At 45.4% G+C, this 18,746-nt stretch overlaps 1 protein-coding gene across 3 annotated transcripts in view; it reads left to right on the forward strand.

The window, feature by feature from the left end:
• ZMYND8 (zinc finger MYND-type containing 8) overlaps nucleotides 1-18,746 on the forward strand; it is a 602,889-nt gene that overhangs the window by 532,034 nt on the left and 52,109 nt on the right. For all 3 annotated transcript variants that reach the window (XM_069243462.1, XM_069243464.1, XM_069243463.1), the window contains exon 20: nucleotides 6,164-6,318. In XM_069243462.1, the coding sequence (XP_069099563.1) occupies nucleotides 6,164-6,318 (155 nt within the window). The remainder of the gene's footprint in view (nucleotides 1-6,163; nucleotides 6,319-18,746) is intronic.

Raw genomic sequence — 18,746 nt, forward strand, 5'->3', positions numbered from 1 at the left:
GCTCGACCACACTACCAGAAAATAGAGCATTAGAATTATCTAATTTTGCCAATATCTTACCTCTAAAGGGAACTCTTGGACTCTGTGCAAGCTATCTCTTATTTTGAGATAGTATATACAGAGCCAACTTCCTACAACTGGGTTTGGAGATCACCAGGAGGGCCCGTCTGAGTTTCCGTCTCTACCCCAAGTGGGCAGGTTGGGGAGTGTGTGTATGGGGGGGCCATTTGTGGGTGCACATGATTTTCAGCCTGAGCCCTCCAGGCCAATCATTAGTCCAAGATGTAAGCAAAAGAGCCAGGCGGTGGTTTCTATTTAGAGGTGTATGTCAGTGTGTGTGTTACATGCAGTCGCAGTCAGGGGGAGCCTCTGAATTCTCTTTGCATGTGTCGCTGTGGTGGTCCAGGGGGGTCGTCTCGGGCTACTCATGAGGTCGCCGTCGCCTGGGAGTCCTCCCTGTGGTGTTGGTTCTCTGGAGCTCGAGCCGGGGCCGTCGGGTGCAGAGGGTAAAGTCTCACACTTCCAGCAGGAAGAGTGAAGTCCTTGGAAGTTGCAGGAAAGTTTAAATATTGTTGCTGTTGTTGAGAAGAGCCGAGTCAGGAGTTTCTTGGACCTTAGGTTCAGGGCAGTCCTCTGAGGCTTCAGAGGTCGCTGGTCCCTGTCGGTTGCGTCGCTATTGCAGGTTTTCGCGTCAGGAGACAGGCCGGTAGGGCTGGGGCCAAAGCAGTTGTCGTCTCTGCAGGGCTTTCAGGTCAGCAGTCCTTCTTGGTTCAGGTTGCAGGAATCTGAATTCCTGGGTTCTGGAGTGCCCCTAAATACTGAATTTAGGGGTGTGTTTAGGTCAGGAGGGCAGTAGCCAATGGCTACTGTCCTGGAGGGTGGCTACACTCTTTGTGCCTCCTCCCTGAGGGGAGGGGGGCACATCCCTAATCCTATTAGAGGAATCCTCCAATCTCAAGATGGATGATTTCTAAAGGCAGGGGTCACCTCAGCTTAGGGCACCTTAGGGGCAGTCCTGACTGGTGGGTGACTCCTCCTTCTTTTTCTCATTATCTCCTCCAGCCTTGCCGCCAAAAGTGGGGGCAGTGGCCGGAGGGGCGGGCATCCACACTAGCTGGGATGCCCTGGGGTGCTGTAACATAAGGCATGAGCCTTTGAGGCTCACCGCCTGGTGTTACAGTTTCTGCAGGGGGAGGTGAGAAGCACCTCCACCAAGTACAGGCTTTTGTTTCTGTCCTCAGAGAGCACAAAGGCTCTCAACCCAGGGGGGCAGAAACTCGTTTCAGTGGCAGGCTGGCACTGACTTGTCAGTCCTGCACTGAAGGATTGGGTAAATTACAGGGGGCATCTTCTAAGATGCCTTTTGTGTGCATCTTGTAATAATTCTAACACTGGCATCAGTGTGGGTTTATTATTCTGAGAAGTTTAATACCAAACTTCCCAGTATTCAATGTAGCCATTATGGTGCTGTGGAGTTCGTTTGGACAAACTCCCTGACCATATACTTAATATGGCCACACTGTACTTACAATGTCTAAGAATAGACTTAGGCACTGTAGGGGCATAGTGCTCATGCATCTATGCCCTCACCAGTGGTATAGTGCACCCTGCCTTAGGGCTGCAAGGCCTGCTAGAGGGGTGACTTACCTATGCCACAGGGAGAATTTTGTGTGCATGGCATCCTGAGGGGGATGCCATGTCGACTTTGCCTTTTTCTCCCCACCAACACACACAATCTGCAATGCTGTGTTAGGTGAGGGGTCCCTTAGGGTGGCACAACACATGCTGCAGCCCTTAGGGACCTTCCTTGGTCACAGGGCCCTTGGTACCACTGGTACCTTTTACAAGGGACTTATCTGTGTGCCAGGGATGTGCCAATTGTGGAACAATGGTACATTTTTAAGTGAAAGAACACTGGTGCTGGGGCCTGGTTAGCAGGGTCCCAGCACACTTCTCAGTCAAGTCAGCATCAATATCAGGCACAAAGTGGGGGTTAACTGCAACAGGGAGCCATTTTCCTACACCGGTGTTGACTCTGATACCTCCCAGATCCTCCACTCTATTCGTAACATCTGATCCAACAGGGAGAGTGAATGAGATTGAGGGAAGGCATAGTTAGAGACAGCCTTCTTTTAGCCAGCTCGATCTCTTTTGAAACCACTCCTACAGCCTGATTCAATAAGCGCTCAGTAGTGGAAACTCGGGGGTTAATCTCCAGGGCAGACTCCCCGCCCTGTACCCCTCGGATGCTAAAAGCCTGTAACTTAACATGAGGGCTCCAGTTCCTGCTAAGTGGCGAGGTTAGGACCCCACTCAAGGAGGCACCCACTGTGTGGGTCTCTGATAGAGTCCAAATACTACAGACAATGGAATAAATGCTCCACATCAATGTCCTCAGTAACCCACCAATCCAATGAGGAGCAACTGGGAAACATGTCTGTTCTTAAGTCACAAACACAAAGAACTGTTTGACCAAACAAAATATGAAGCCAGCCAGCGCTTGAAGGTACTCACCAAGGGGGGTGGCCCTTCCCTGCCTTTTCCTGGCACTGACGGGCGCAGGATAGACCCACCCTTGGCCCGTGCTTTGCCCAGGCACGTCCTGCGCTGCAGAAATAATGAAGGCACTGGTGGGTGTGCAGCAGGGCTTATCTTTTGCCCTGATGTTGTGTGAGAGAGGTAGTCCCCCACCAAGAGTTCCTCGATTCACCCACACTTCGAGAAGGCTAAAGGCGCCACATAGCGGAAGGCACAGGTGCACCGAGCTGCAAACATGCAGTGTAAACAACTTTGCAATGTATAACACCCTGATTAAAAGGGCATCAGACTCCTCGTATGTGGTGCAACTAGAAGAGGACAGACTGAATCATGTTTTCTCCTAGAACCCTCCTACCAGCCCAAAGAAAATAAAAACTTGCAATATTAGAGTGGTCCTATATTAAGGTCAAGAGGTATTCAGAGAACCATATGCACCCAAAAGCTGCTACACCAAGGGTAGGGAAGAAAATATAACCACTCCTCCAAAGACCAACCTTACATCAGAGGCAATGTGGGACAGACTTCATCATTATGGTCACTGTACACAAAAGGGCTGATTGTTCCAATACTTTGGGCCTGCCACCAGACAGAGGGAGAGAGCAAGAAGATGGAGATGGTGGGGCAAAAGATAGAGGTTGCTGCCAACCAACGGAACATCTCCAACTCTGACATGGCAATTTGAAACACATGCTTCAGTTCAGGACTAGATGGGGCGGACACAACAGCAGAGCGTAGTGCGAGGGTGCCACTTTAAGGATAAGTGCATACCTAAGAGCCTCTGAATTCAAGAAGAAGTGCAGGCACCAGTCCTAAATGGTGCTGGGGAAGAGTGTATAGAAACCATGGATCTCAACAATGCCTGCCTGCGTGTTCTGATGAACCACAATCACAAGAAGTTCCTAAGCTTCGTCATGTACAAAGTACATTACCAGTTCACGGTCCACCCCTTTGAGATAAAATCTGCACCAAGGGTATTTACAGTAGTTGCGGCACCCTTAAGAAGACAGGGGAGATATGCCTTCCCTTATGTAGATGACTGGCTGGTAAAGGCAAAATTGTTCCTACAGAACCAAGAGAGCATAAACATTGTCGTTCAGACATGCCACAAATTGGGTTTCTCCCTAAACATGAAGCAATCCTCACTAGTGCCAGAGAGAATAAAGACTTTCTTGGGTTCAAGACTAAACTCTGTGGAGGTGAAAGCCTTCCCAATCTCCTAAATAATCCTTGTATCAGCGGAGCAAACTTGCCTTTACCAGAAGGGACAGTCTCTGGCAGTGGAGAAAGGAATAGGCATGTTGGTATTGTAGATACCCTTAATAATGCATTGAAAGTTACCATGAGACTACTACAGGAATAGTTCCAGTCTCAATGGTCACAGTCAGCCGGGAGTTGAGAGGATCTTGTTCTACCTCATTACTAGCTGTTCACCTACCTGGAGACCAAAACATGTAGGCAGACAGGCTAAGCAGACAAACACCTTCTTTAACTGAGTGAGAGGTGAGCAGCAAATAATAAATGACATTTCACAAATAGACGCGAAAAATTGTGGAACACTCAAGAACTTAAAATGCCAAGACCTAACGTCTAGGTACCCACTCCAATGTTTGGAAGGGAATATCCTGTCAATAGTTAAGTCATGGAGATTTGTATGTGCTTTTTCCTTACTTCCAAGGAGACCATTAGTGTTGAAAAGAGGCAGACAAGTGTACATAATGTTAATCCTCATTGCCCGTCAGTGGGCCTGAGAAACTTGGTACGAAGCTCCAGATGGCACAAGGAAGGCTGATGAGACACTTACCCCATCAGTACTTGTTAACAATGGACGGGGGCAGTTAGCACCGAGGGATAGCAGGCATCAGCCTGTTAGCAGGATTCCTCCAGATGTAGAGTATAGTTACGTAGGACTTCCACAGAGATCCATGGGTCTCCTTGGAGAAGCTGCAGGAGACAGCAAAAATAAGTGAGACACAACATAGGGGAGCAGGTTCATACACTGTTGTGTCAGACAAAAATTCAGACAGTTTGACACGACTCTACAATGGTCAAATATCTCACCCACCTGTTAATGAAGGTTTTTCATATGCCTCTTTTTACGGTTCAACTATCTGCTGTAGTAGCATTCGCAGGTAGAAGTTTCTTCAATACTTCAATACTTTGGGGATCAAGAGATATAGAAGGGGCAAAGAAGATACCCCCACCAAAGTCAGGGCCTGAAGTCCCCATTCGAGTTGATGAACTCAAATGCAAGAACACTTCTCACAAATACAAAGGGCAGAGTGTTAATGAAGGTAAACTCACAAATTCTGAACATCAAATTTCCATGTCAGTCAAGCAATACCCGCTTTATTCCTAAATACAAAAATTCAAGCAGAAAGAGCGCTAGTCATAAGATCTGAAGTCACATACTACTTACAAGAAACAACGGAAATCAGGAAACCAAGCTAATTCTTCATTTCCTTCGCATCGGCAAACACACGCTCACTGGTCTGCAAAGGGACCATTGCAAGATGGATAGTCCAACCAATTCAGACATGCTGCAAAATTGCTGGTGTGTCGCTAGTAAAGAGACTAAGAGTGCTCTGAACAAGAAAAAAAAGGGTTCACACTAGCATTTATAACGAATGTCAGCAAAATCTGTATGGCAGCCACAGGGTCTTACATTCACACCCTCGTAAAACACTACTCTGTGGATATCCAAGCAAACCAAGGCGCAGATAGGACTGAAAGTACTAATGCAACTGTTAGCATCCAATAGCTCATTTCAGCCCAGCCTCCGAAGAGGAGAGAACACTTCTGCATAATCCATGTACAGCTTGTGAGTGTAGAAAAGATTAATCCTGCAAAGCCAAACGTTTTCACTTGCCAGTAGGAGTAGATTTCAAACTTGAAAAATTTTATGGATTCAGATGTGGCCCTATCACCTGCCCCCATATTTAGAAGAAGACCACAAAGGTCTAAACGAAAATATGGAAAACTGAGAAGCTGCAACAAACATTAGAGTCACCAAAAAGAATTCGAAAATGACAACCAAGGAAAGGGGCTTCCAGTGTGAGCATCTGACATCACAGACTGATTGACAGTAAACCAAATGTCTGATGACGCCCAGGCAAATAAACAAAAGACTTTAAAGGTAATTCCATACTCAACCCCTTAAGGCGGAATAATGCACAGCATGCAAATTCAGAAAATTCTTCAAGTTGCAAAACTGCTCCTACAGGTAATTAACCATTTTTTACTTTTTTTTGCTTCTCTTTACATGTAACGTATGTTGGATCACCTTCAAAGTTGCACATGGAGGCCTAATGTTTGTCCCTCTAGTTTGTAGACCTAGAGTGTTTATTGAGAGGAATAATTTTCATGCAATTGCTAATGTCTGCCATGGATATTTCTATTTCATCTAATCGGCTGTTCTCAAGAGCGGAGATAAAAACGTTAACCAAGCAGCAGGCTATAGACACCATTCAGGAGCTATTGGGCTACGTCTTCTCACTAAGCAGTAGCTTCTGGTCTTGTTATGTGCACACATGTAATGCTGATCCCAGAATAGTGCATTCATAAAATAAGGATATCTATATGGGTCCTTAATGCCTCAAATTTCACACTCCTAACTCTATTGTTCTAGCAACTGCAACACAGCAAGAACCTGATACGGAGCTTGGCACAGATGTATCAAATAAACCTACGCAACCAAATTCAGTGCAGTTATCACCATCAGAAACAGCTAATGCACCAAAAGAAAAGGACAGTCCATCAGATAAAAACAAGGAAGGTGTTACAGTAAGTATTACTGTTTCGTCTTAAGCACTGTAAATAAAAATAACTACATCACTTGGAAAATTATGGAAATGTGCCAATTTTTCTTTACTTTTAAATTCTACTTCTACCAGCAGCATTGCAGATCAAATATAACGTAAGACAAATGATTTCCAAAAGTGGAAAACTGTTAATACTATTCAGAAATTTACCAGGGTCATCGTGCATGTTTCATTCTCATTTTGCATGTATGTCCCGGTCACTGTTCACTTGGTTGACCATCATTGCCTTTCTTTCTCCACATACATATGCTAGATTCTCCCTTAAGCTTACGATTTTATAGTTGTTCAATCTTTCATTTATTCATATTCAAGTTGGTCCTTGTCACAAATTTGCATTTTTAGCTAAAGGGCGTTTACATTTTCAGACCAGGCCCCCTTTTTTAAGGTTGGCTGTCTATCAGAACGTATGTTTTGTGAAATATATATATATTTTTTTAAAAAGCGCTCAGGGTTTTCACTGTGCCCCTTAATTGATCTTCCTCTTTAATGACTGGTCAGCAAATGATTAGCCACCAAGCACTTTAAAGAGTATTGCCAGCATATTGTTCATGTTCATCTGTAAGCCTGGTAACAAACAGGCTGGAAAAAGCAGCAGCCAGACAGTAACCATTCTATGTATTCCCTTGTTGGAGTAGATGATGATTCTAATTTCTAGAAAGGTACTTGGCGAGTGGCTCATTGGCATGTGCTGTGGCTATCTTCTCTGGCCTGTGGTAACGTGCACAGGTCAGCAGCCATGATCCTATTGCTCTGTTGTACTTCTTGTAGGAAAGTGACCCTTTTTGGCATGGTAACCCCCTCTCTCCCCAACTCACACACAATTTTTGCCTGATGTTGATGCCAACTTGACTGAGTATGTGCTGGGTTCATGTTAACCAGGCCCCAGCACCAGTTTTCTTTCCCTAAAACTGTACTATTGTTTCCACAATTAGCACACCCCTGACACACACAGCTAAGTCCCTTGTAAAAAGTACCAAAGGCTCTGTGACCAGGAAGGGTCTCTAAAGGCTGCAGCATGTATTATGCCACCCTAGAGGACCCCTCACCAAACACAAGCACACTGCCATTGCAGCTTGTGTGTGCTGGTTGGAAGAAAAAGGTAAAGTTGACATGGCATCCCCCTCTGGGTGCCGTGCCTACCAACCACTGCCTGTGACGTATAGGTAAGTCACCTCTCTAGCAGGCCTTAGAGTCCTAAGGCTGATTGCACTATACCCCAGATGAGGGCATAGCTGCATGAGCAATATGCCCTTACAATGTGTAAGTGCATTCTTAGACATTGTAAGTGCAGTGTGGCAATATTAAGTACATGGGCTGGGAGATTATCATTACGAACTCCACACCTCCATGATGGCTTCACTGACGACTGGGAAGTTTGGTGTCAAACATCTCAGCACAATAAACCCACACTGATGCCTTTGTTGTATTTATTATAAAATGCACACAGAAGGCATCTTACAGATGCCCCTTACATTTTACCCAACCCTCTAGTGTAGGGCTGACCGGTCTGTGCCAGCCTGCAAATACCAGACAAGTTTCTGACCCCATGAGGTGAGAACTAATACTTGGCAGTGAGCCTCAAAGGCTCAGGCCTCCTGTTACAGTGTCCCAGGGCACTACAACTAATGGACATGCCCGATGGCAGCAGGTCCAGCAGAAAAATTAGGAAAAACATGCAGGAGTGACCACTACAGCTAGGTCCACCCCTAAGGTGTCTAGAGATAAAGTGAACCCCTCCTTGCAGAATCCTCAGTCTTCTTTTGGAGGAGACTGAACAATAGGGATAGGAATGTGCCCCCCTCCCCAAAGGGAGTGGGCACAGGAAGGGTGTAGCCACCACCAGGGACAGTAGCCATTGACTATTGCCCTCTGACCCTTGTAACACCCCTATAATTAGTATTCAGAGGTACCTCTCAACCTTGCTCTTCAGATTCCTGGTGACATCAAGAAGCAGGACTGAAGAACCGACCCCAGCAGTGGAAACTCCAGACGACCACTGACTTGGACACAGCCCTACCGGTCCGTCTGCAGCTTCAATACTCCTGCTACAAAATAGTGACACATCCTGCATGACCAGCGACCTCTACAAACCCCCAGAGGACTGCCTTCCCACCAGAGGACCAAGAACCCCAGAGGACAGCAGCCCTGTCCACAAGAAACATCCAAGAAGGACCCCAGAACCGCCCCCGATCCGCAAACCCTGCCCACTCCGCACCCGACTCCCACAGCCAAGTCTCCAGAACCGCCCCGGATCAGCGAGCCCTGCCCACTCGGCACCAGATGCCCACGGCCCGAGTCCAGGTCACCCACCGGTCCAGAGAAGGTCTCTAGGCGACTCCAACCTCGGTTCAACCGTGATTGACACCTCCTGGCCAACACGACGACATCTGCAGCCTAAATCAAATCCGAAGGACCCCACTGACAGCAACCTGAACAGACAAAGATGCCCAAATGTACCCCTGCACCCGGAGCCTCCTGGTCGTGAGGAGTCTGACCGACAGTCTAGCAAAGTCCAGCAGGCACCTCTCCTACTTGTCCAGACTTTTGTTTTCTGCAGCTGACCCCCTGGACCCAGCCTGCAGCATCTTTGTGACCCCTGGGGTTAACCCATTGAAAACCATTGGGCACCCAATGCTGTGTTTGCACCCTGCACCTGACCGCCTATTGCTGCTAATGGTGTGTGTTTGGTGCTGACCTGCGCCCCCCCCTTCCCTCCCACCTCCGATGCTCATCTAAATCCCCCAGGACCATGCCCTGAAACCACTTACATGCAATCTGCTTCTTTCCAAGTGCCTTCTGTCCTCATAGGAGTCCATTGAAAACCCGACCTCTGCACCCAGCGGCCCTGTGTTGCTACTTTTGAGGTCAAATTGAACTTTAACCTGTGTACATCCTAATCCCCGAAGACTGGGATCGTAAGTTGAGTACTTACCTATTAACCATACTAACATTTTTCCTCCCCTAGGACTGCATTAGTTTGTATGTGAAATTGCACAAAGTGTTAACTTTTGAAATTGAAAAGTGTTACTTGTAAACTCTTATCAGAAAAACCTAAACAAAGTGCATTTGATATATAAGCTTGATACAAACTTACAAAGGTACTTACCTGCAACAAAGATCCTTTAGGTTCTAGAAATAAAGTAACATTTTTACCAAATAAGAACATTGGCCTCTAGTTAGTCATTGAGTGCGTGCCTCATTTCTTGTGTGTGTACAACAAATGCTTTGCACTATGCACTACCCTGTGATACTCCTCTAACTGTTAGACCACACTACTCTACATGACAGGATTAGTATTATCTACTTTAGCCTCTCTTAAGCCTTTGGGGATATACTGGACTCTGTGCACACTATACCTCATTTTGGTATAGTATGTACAAAGCCAGCTTCTCTCTCAGCATGAACTGTCTTATTATTCCTTGAGCAATCTTGGTGCTCGTTTTTCCAGTAGCTTTGTGGACTGAGGTGCTTGATCCCTTTTGGAGATTTTTTCTACGGTTGGGTTCTTTGTTTTTCATCAATAGTTCCAGCCCATTTCATGCTTTTAAGTACAAAGGTGGTCTGTCTGCTGTGTAATAGGCCATTGTTGCACTGAGTGGGCCTGCTGTAGTGATAGGCATTTCTGTTGCTGCTGTTTCTTTTGCTTTGATCGTACTCCCATTGTTTGTATAATTCTTCTTTGGGAGTCCTTGTTTGAGAACATTGAAATGACATTGTGTGATGTGCTATAGTCTTCTTACTTCTTCGTCCATCCCATCTTTGCCTAAAGATTTGCAAAACATCTAATCAACTCTAAGGTTCCTATATTTGACTTGCCATTGTTGGCCTCATTGTGTGGCTTGTTTATTCTTAGTTTCCGGTGAGATTGCAATTTGGGCCACTCTCAGTTGTTTATAGACATTCTATTGTGTGTAAGGTTTGATTTTAGTCCACCTTACTATTTCAGTCCATAGTGTTAGTGTGCCTACATTTTTCCTCTCTTCGATATTGTCTCCTTCTGCCACTCATGAGAAAGAGATGGATGGAGTGGGGAGGGGCGGTCTTTCTATCTACTTCTGCATGGTTTTAGTTATGGCATTGTGCAGTTAAGCGATCTTTGACCAGCAGGTCAGTGTTCTAGAGTCCTAACACTTACGTGGTGGTCAGCTTGTGCAAAGGTGTTTTAAGGTTGTGGTGTTTAAAAACAACACACACACACTCTTTTTGCATGGTACTTATTGCATCTTTAACTGAAGTTCACTGGTTTCCTGTTAACCAGGTTGCCAGTGTTCCTTCCACAGAAACGAGAGACCTGATCACTTGATCACCAAGTGACCAGGCCTTTAGCACTTCTGTAAGCCCCTAATAAGTAGTACCTCTGGTACCTAGAGCATAGGTACTAAAGGGGGTCCACTAAGAGCTACTCCATAAGCTGTGGCTCTCTAAGGGACCCAGCATCAAATTCATACAGACTGGCACTTCAGGCTGCATGACAAGTTGATCTAAGAAGTGAAAACAAGACATGACACACACTTGTGTGCCATGTCCCCTAACACTGCCTGTAATATGTGTAAGTCACCCCTACAGAAGGCCTTACAACCCTAAGGCAGGGTGCATTATATCAAGAACAGATATGACCCTGCTATGTTTTTGTCGATTCTTAGTCATAGTAAGTCATCAGGGAAGCCATTTTAAGCATGTGCTGGATGCTGGTCAATAAGAGTTCCCCATCTACATGATGGCTTCACTGAAACTAAGGATGTTTGGTATCAACCATCTTGTATTAGTAAAACCTCACTGATTCCAGTGATGTATCTATTAATACATGCACCTAGAGGGCATCCTAGACGTGCCTTCTGAAAACCTACCAACTGCTGTATGCTGACTGACTGGTTTCCACCAGTCTGTCACCAAAAGACAGGTGCTGGGGTCGGCCACACTTCTCCCAGCAGGATGACCTGCAAATCTGCATTCCAGGGGGCTTCAAAGAGCCCACTGCTTTTGGTATGCAGATCTTGCTTCCCTTAGAAGTGTGGACATGCCACCCTCCCCCTCCCCCAGGCCAGGGCCCATTTGGCACATGGACAGGTGGAAAAATTAGCTATGCAGGAGGTGCGTTGCACTTGCAGGCTGGACACACCTCTAGAGTGATCAGCCTGAAATGAACACAACCTTAGGAATTCCATCTTCTTCTTGTGTGTGGTGGAATTAGGAATTCCGGGACAGGATGATGGCCACTCCCCAAAGGAAGTGGTTATCTAGGGGGCGTAGTGAGCACAGGGGTAAGCAGCCCATTGGCTACTACCCCTCACTCCTCTTAATGCCCCTAAATTGAGTATTTAGGGTACTCCCAATGCCAAGACTTCAGATTCTCTGAACTACAGAAGAAAAATGACCTGGAGAGCCATGAAAAGCAAGAACTGAGGTGCGGCAACTGACTTGGCCCCCAACCCCACAGGCATGCCTGCTGTCCTAGACAGCTGCACCAAAGACGACACCTCTTGGAGCTGTTCTGCCTCCAAAAGCCTGGGAGGACTGGCAGCACTTTAAGAATTAACGACGATCTCCTGTGGAGTAGCTAAGCTGCTTCCCTGAACCCTGCAGCCACCAAAGAAGACTCAGGAGGACTCCGAACCACCAAAACCTGACACTGGACAGCATGACTGAACCCGTGCACCCCTAACTTGAGTTGAAGTGTGCCAACGGTGCCAGCGTGGTTCTCAGGCCCTCCAGAGCCAAAGCCCACCTCGGGTTTGCCAATAGTGGACATCCAGACGCCGCCTGCAGCCTCTTTCTGCAGGCCACCTCCAACCATGAGTATCCCTGCAGGACCTAGACCTCTCCAGCGATGATGAGGGACAGGCCGGAGGCGTGGAATCAACCCAAGGGGGATCAGACATGTAAATCCTTGAGGTGGATGCTGAGAAGAAACGCACAGTGAAAAAAATCGGCGAAGGAGGCCAAGAAAAAAACAGAGAAAATAAGAAGACCGCTGAAACCTTTGGAGTCCCGGTTCCCCAAAAAGAAATAGCTAAGGCAGCCCCGACCCCCAAGAAAACAGCGATTGAGGGCCAGCAGCGAAACAAAGAGGCCCACAGATCCCAGAACAGGGAGACGGATGAAGGAAGAATGTCGAAACAGACAAAACCCACCACATAGCGAGAACCCTTAAAAGAGACCACAAGACCTTCAGAGTAGTAGTAACTGCTCTGAAAAAGACGGCATCCTTGACTCAGGACGTCCGAAAGGCCTTGGCGGGGGAGAAGAAAAGACAAAGGTTGAAATCCAAAATGGGGACACTTCTTCAGCGCAAGAAGGAATTTGACGAGGCACTAAAGGAATTCAGAATCCCAAGCAAACCCTCCACGACCGCAGACATTGAAGAGGAAGCGATTGCCTTAGAAGTCCCTGTAACACTAGAACCACATGAGGAAGCAACTGAGGAAGGCTTCTGTGACCCCTCAAGGGGAGGAAGCAATGGGAGTTTTCGGGGAAGACTGGAATGACCTTGAAACAGAAAGCCCAGAAGAGGAGGTTGACAAATACCCCTCAAGGCATTTGTCCCTAGACAACATCACTTTCAACTGCCTCATCAAACAAGTTGCCGAAACTTATAGGATACCCTTGGAGGAGAAGAAGGGAGACTTGTGCTTCCTCCTAGGAACCCTTATGCTAACAAGTAAGGGAATACTGGCCCAGGGAAAGGAAGCTTTCAGAGAACCTGCCTCCAGTAAAGACATAACACCAAGAATAGAGAAGTACAAACCTTCCTCAAAGGATTCCAAATACACCCATGGAAATACTGTGGAAGGCTCTATCATTGTAACTTTGCCCAGAAGGAGGAGTAATGACAATACCTTCACGGGACCACCTCCTGAGAAGGAAAGCAAAAGACTGGAAATGATAGGGAGAAAAATGGTAAGAAAAGCGGCAACACAGTGGCGTATAGACAATTCCAGTGCTCGCCTCAGCAGATATGGTTACCAACAATTGAACATGATAGAGGAGCTAATGAAGAAGCTTCCAGAAGAGGACAGGAGAAGAGTGAAAGCGATTAGTCAGCAGGGGAAAAATATTGCCAGCACTTGTTTAAAATCAGCATTGTATGCAGCAGGTAGTGGTAGCATGCAAAAGTCTGCGGGCACAACCCTCAGAACACATGCCTGGCTCAGGATCTTAGGCTTTAATCCTGAAGTCCAGGCCTCCGTTATTAATAAGCCCTTCACAGGAGAGGCCCTATTCGGACAGGAAATACATGAGTCCTTGCAACAAATCATGAAGGACAACGAGACGGCAAAGGCAATGTGTGCTCTACAATACACAGGTACTTTCAGAAGAGGAAACACACCCAGAAGACCCTCAGGAAGAGGACCTTTCCTAACAGAACAAGAAACAAGTCCAAGGCACCACTCAATAGGCTGGCCAGCAACCTGGATATCAGCAATGGCAACATGCCGCAAGGCAGCCTTTTTGTAGAAGAGGGAGGGCCAGAGGCCAAACCCCCAGAGGAGGTGGAGGAACCTCAAAGTGACACAAACTCGGCCTCAGACCCACACACAACACATTTGGAAGGCAGAATAAACTATCCACAAGAATAGACAAAGATAACCGACAAATGGGTTTTAAATGTGTTACACCACAGTTACTGTGTAGAACTAACTAGCCCTCCAGTACCAAGACCATCCAAGGGAAAGAAGTATCAGGAAAAATAACTGGTACAATTAAGAAAGAAGATAAAAGAACTCCTACACAAACATGCAATAGAAAGAGTGCCAAAAAAGGGGTTAAACAAGGGAAACTACCTTCTGGTGCCAAAACAGGACCTCTCACTTAGACCAGTCCTGGACCTCAGATTCATCAACAAATTCATCCGCACACAACATTTCAAAAGGACAATACTACAAGAGGTAATCCCAAGTCTACAAAAGGGTAATTACATGGCAACCATAGACTTGAAAGATGCCTACCTGCACATACCTATAAACCAAGCACAAAAAAGTACCTCACATTCATGCTTGAAAAGGTATACTATCAATTCAAAGTCTTACCCTCTGGAATAAAGTCTGCACCAAGGGTCTTTACAAAGTATCTAACTACAGTCGCAGCCTTCCTAAGAAGAAAGGAAACCCATGTCTAACCTTACCTTACTGATTGGCTTATGAAGGCAAAAACAAAAGGAAAATGCCAAAAAGACATTTGAACATTGATCTCAACCCTACAAAAATTGGGGTTTTCCATAAATTTAAAAAAATCATCACCGGAACCACAGATAGAAAAAACTTTTCTGGGAACGAGTCTGGATGCAAAGAAAGCAATAGCATTTCTATCTCAGGGGAGAGTACAGGTGATTACAAATCAAACTCGCCCGTGCCAGATGGGATGATCTCTGACAGTGAGGACAATCATGAAATTGATGGGCATGATAGCATCATGTAGTCCCCTGATAACTCATGCGAGACTCCACATGTGCCCATTCCAAGAATGGCGATGCAAAAATTGGTCACAAGCTACCTGGAGGTGGGAAGAACTAGTGGTTATAATACCAAAAATACAGGAGGATGTACAATGGTGGGCATCAAAACACATAGTCATAGGGAGACCCCTCAGGGCAACAAATACATCTTTGACCATTACAACAGATGTTTCCCACAAGGGTTGGTGAGCACAAACACGAACACTGAAAATCCGGGATCAATGGAACAGTACAGACTCAATAAGCATATCATCTTCTTGGACAGTGCTACTAGCCCTGAAAGCCTTCCAAATACAGGTAACAGGGAAGACTGTACTAATCCAAACGGTCATTACATGAACAATGTTCTATCTGAACAAGCCAAGGGGCACAAAGTCATACAGCCTAAGCAACTAGTCCAAGAGATATGGAAATAGGCAATACAACAAAGAATAAATCTACAGGCAATGCATTCACCAGGAAAAAACAATATAGAGGCGGACAGACTGAGAAGACAGGAAAGCAGCTCGCACCAATGGGATCTAAAGCATTATAGCCTAGAAGGGATCTTCAGACTTTGGAGCACACCAAAAATAGACCTTTTTGTGACTGCAGAAAACAAAAAATGTTAACTTTTCACCTCCAGGCTTCAACACGACCAATCAGAAGGGAATGCCCTGTTACTAAATTGGTCAGGGAGATTTGACTATGCCTTTCCATCGATTTCCCCTGATACCAAGGGTCCTGGAGAAGGCCAAGCAACCAAGAACAAATCTCATCCTCATAGCCCATAGTGGGCAGACAGACATGGTACTCTGACCTACTCGAACTGTCCAAGTCAAAATCTAGGTGGAGCGGGTCCTTCTCACAATTTTGAAAGGACAAGTGTTTTACCCGGGACCATCAATGCTCAATCTAACAGCATGGCACCTGAATACATGGAATTTGGGCACCTACGGCTGTCACCTAGGGCCATGGAACTACTAAGGGAAGCAAGGAGACCAACAACAAGACAATGATGTGCTGTGAAATAGAAAAGGTACCTTGGATAGTGCAAAAAAAACAAAACAATACCTATGAGACAGTATCAACACAGGAAACAGTCATAACCTATCTCACTCATCTGCTAGACAGCAGAATTAATTATTAATCTCTCAAAGTCCATTCAGCAGCAGTTGTGGCCTATACTATGGGAGCATCATGCAAATGTTTCTTCACAACGCATGTAACCAAAAGATTCCTAGAAGGCGTGAAAAGAATAGCCCCACCAACAAAGGCACCAGCCCCAGTGTGGAGCCTGAACACAGCTTTAACACAGCTAATGACAGGTCCCTTCGAACCCATGCATAAAGCAGAACTTCGATACATTGCCCTAAAGATTACCTTCCTGATAACAATCACATCACTATGGAGATTGAGCGAACTCCAGGCACTGACAATACAAGAACCATTCATGCCAATTCACAAAGACAAAGTAATCCTCAGAACAAACCCTCAATTTCTACCAAAGGTAATAAACACATTTCATGGCAATCAAAGCATTCAAATACCAGTGTTCTTCAAGAACCCACAGACACAACTGGGAAAAGCATTGCAAACACTTGATGTGAGGAGAGCTCAAATATATTATCTACAAGCGACCAGTCAGTTCCGTAAAGGGAATCAATTGTTTGTTCATATGCCAGAACTAAGAAGGGGTTACCTTTCACCAAAGGAACAATCAGATGATGGATTGGAAACAATACAAACATGTCAGCATACAGCGGGGAAAACTCTACCTTCTCACCCTAAAGCACACTCAACAAGAAAGAAGGGTGCAACTCTAGCTTTCATGGCAAATGTACACATAGATGCTATCTGCATTGCACTATCAGCAACACATATTCTCCAAACATAATTACCTGGATATATAAATGCATAAAGATGCACAGGTGGAACAGAAAGTGTTACACTACGTTTGCAAATTCAGCCTCATTTCACCACATCCAACCCAAGGAGAAATCACTACATAATCTAATGCACAGCGCGTGAATCCAGAAAAGGATTCATGCTACAAAAATATATGGTTACTTACCAGTAGGAGTAGTTTTGCAGCTTGAAGACTCACCTCCCCAGAAATGAGAACAATACAAACAGGGGGGAACAAGGCCATATAGAAAAGGAAAGAAAAAAACTTTATAACCAATAAAGGAGAAAAAATAATCTGAGGATGGCTACCACGCACAGGAACTTCCAGGGTGCCTTCTTACGTCACACAGGAGCCGGACCACGCACCAAATGGTGGTCGACGACGCCCGAGAGGGGGAAAAATGGAAAATAAAGACATTTCCTGGACCCAACCACTAGATGGTGGAATAATGCACAGCTTATGAATTCGGAAAACTCTTAAAGCTGCAAAACTACTAGTACTGGCAAGTAACCGTTTTGTTATTGATTAATAAATTGAGGAAACTGCAGGTAAACATATCTATCAAAGAATAAATTGCTTACCTTCAGTAATGATGGTTCGGTTTCATACTCTTTCTACCTACAGATTCCTCACTAACTCATCCACCTGGAGGATTGCTCGTACTTTTAATAAGATTCTAAGTTAGGATTCAGCTCCGGTTTTAGGTCAATTTGGCAGTCTCGTCTCCACCTCTACAGGTGTGGAAAAAAGGACGGGCGCTTAAGTCATAGTGCCAAGGTGACTGAGTCCCATCCAGGAAGGTACAGTGTCTGGTTTGAGCCGTGGCACCATCTACTGGCAGAACAGGAGTGCTGTTACCACTTTCCTGAAGTTAGTTTGGCACCTGGGGAGATTCATGTGGTGAGGATTCTGTCGGTATAGTATGTACCAGAAGCATTGGAGCTGAAGGAGCTGGCGTATTCCTTAGCAGTTAACTAGTTCCCCCCCTAGTATTTGGAACCACGATTTTGGGAGTTTAGGTCCAATTTCTCAAGCTACGTTGCATTTTTCCTTAGGCCAGTTTGCCTGATTGATGCCAGAAAATAATTTTGCGGACATGCTTCTGCATCAGGAACAATCAATGCTACAGGTTTAAGTTGCACCTCTACTTGATATGAGACAAATTAATTAAGTCTGTAAGCAGGACTGGAAAATAATTGGCAATATTCAACAAAATTGAATGAAAGCAGCATTGGAAGTGCCAACAGGTATAGCTTGCTATAATGAATGAACAGAGAGACAGGTAACAGAGTAGAATGAAAAGTTCTGTGTACTCTTCTGACAGAATGTTAGCCTCCCTTTCCAGTATAATAGTGGAGTAGGATGTTGCAAATAACCCATCAGTGGACAGCTTATTTAGCAGTGGTGTAATAATCTGCTTCAAGGGACCTATGACAACTCCGTGAAGGAAGGACAAACTAATGGTGGTGGCTGAGAGTTCATTCTCTGCATCTAAATGTCGATCATGTCAATAAGTAGTGAAAGTCCTCTTCAATTTAGATTTTATTGCAGAAAATGAGAATTTCTTAGTTTACTGCAGAATGCGCAAATTAGATGCTATGCATCATTCTTATTAAAAAAAAAATTAATTACCTGCAGAGTTTGTCTCTTAAAATGTATTTCCTGGCAGAGTGAAATTGTGCAGAAACATAGGTAAAGAGAAATAAATGATGGGTGGCAAGGAGGTGATGCCTCAGTGATAGCTTTTAACATACATTGGCGCTACCGAGATACTTGTTCGTCTTAATAGCAGCTCAGGTCAGTTGCGGTCTGGTCTGAGCAGTAGTCACTAACTTAATAGATCTTTGCAGGGAAGCCACCCTATCTCACATCACCTAGCCAGTGACTCCTATCCTATAAATTAATTCTTACAAACGGGATAAAGGGGCCTTAGAGGCACGGTGTGTAACTCTATAGGCACCCTAGCATCAAGACAAAATTCTCAAAGTTGTAGGATATATTTGAGGGAAACAGGGACCTTAATATCGGAACACACAAATTGTAGCCAAAG

Source organism: Pleurodeles waltl, chromosome 7, assembly GCF_031143425.1.
Source record: "Pleurodeles waltl isolate 20211129_DDA chromosome 7, aPleWal1.hap1.20221129, whole genome shotgun sequence".
Taxonomy (NCBI): Eukaryota; Metazoa; Chordata; class Amphibia; order Caudata; family Salamandridae; genus Pleurodeles; species Pleurodeles waltl.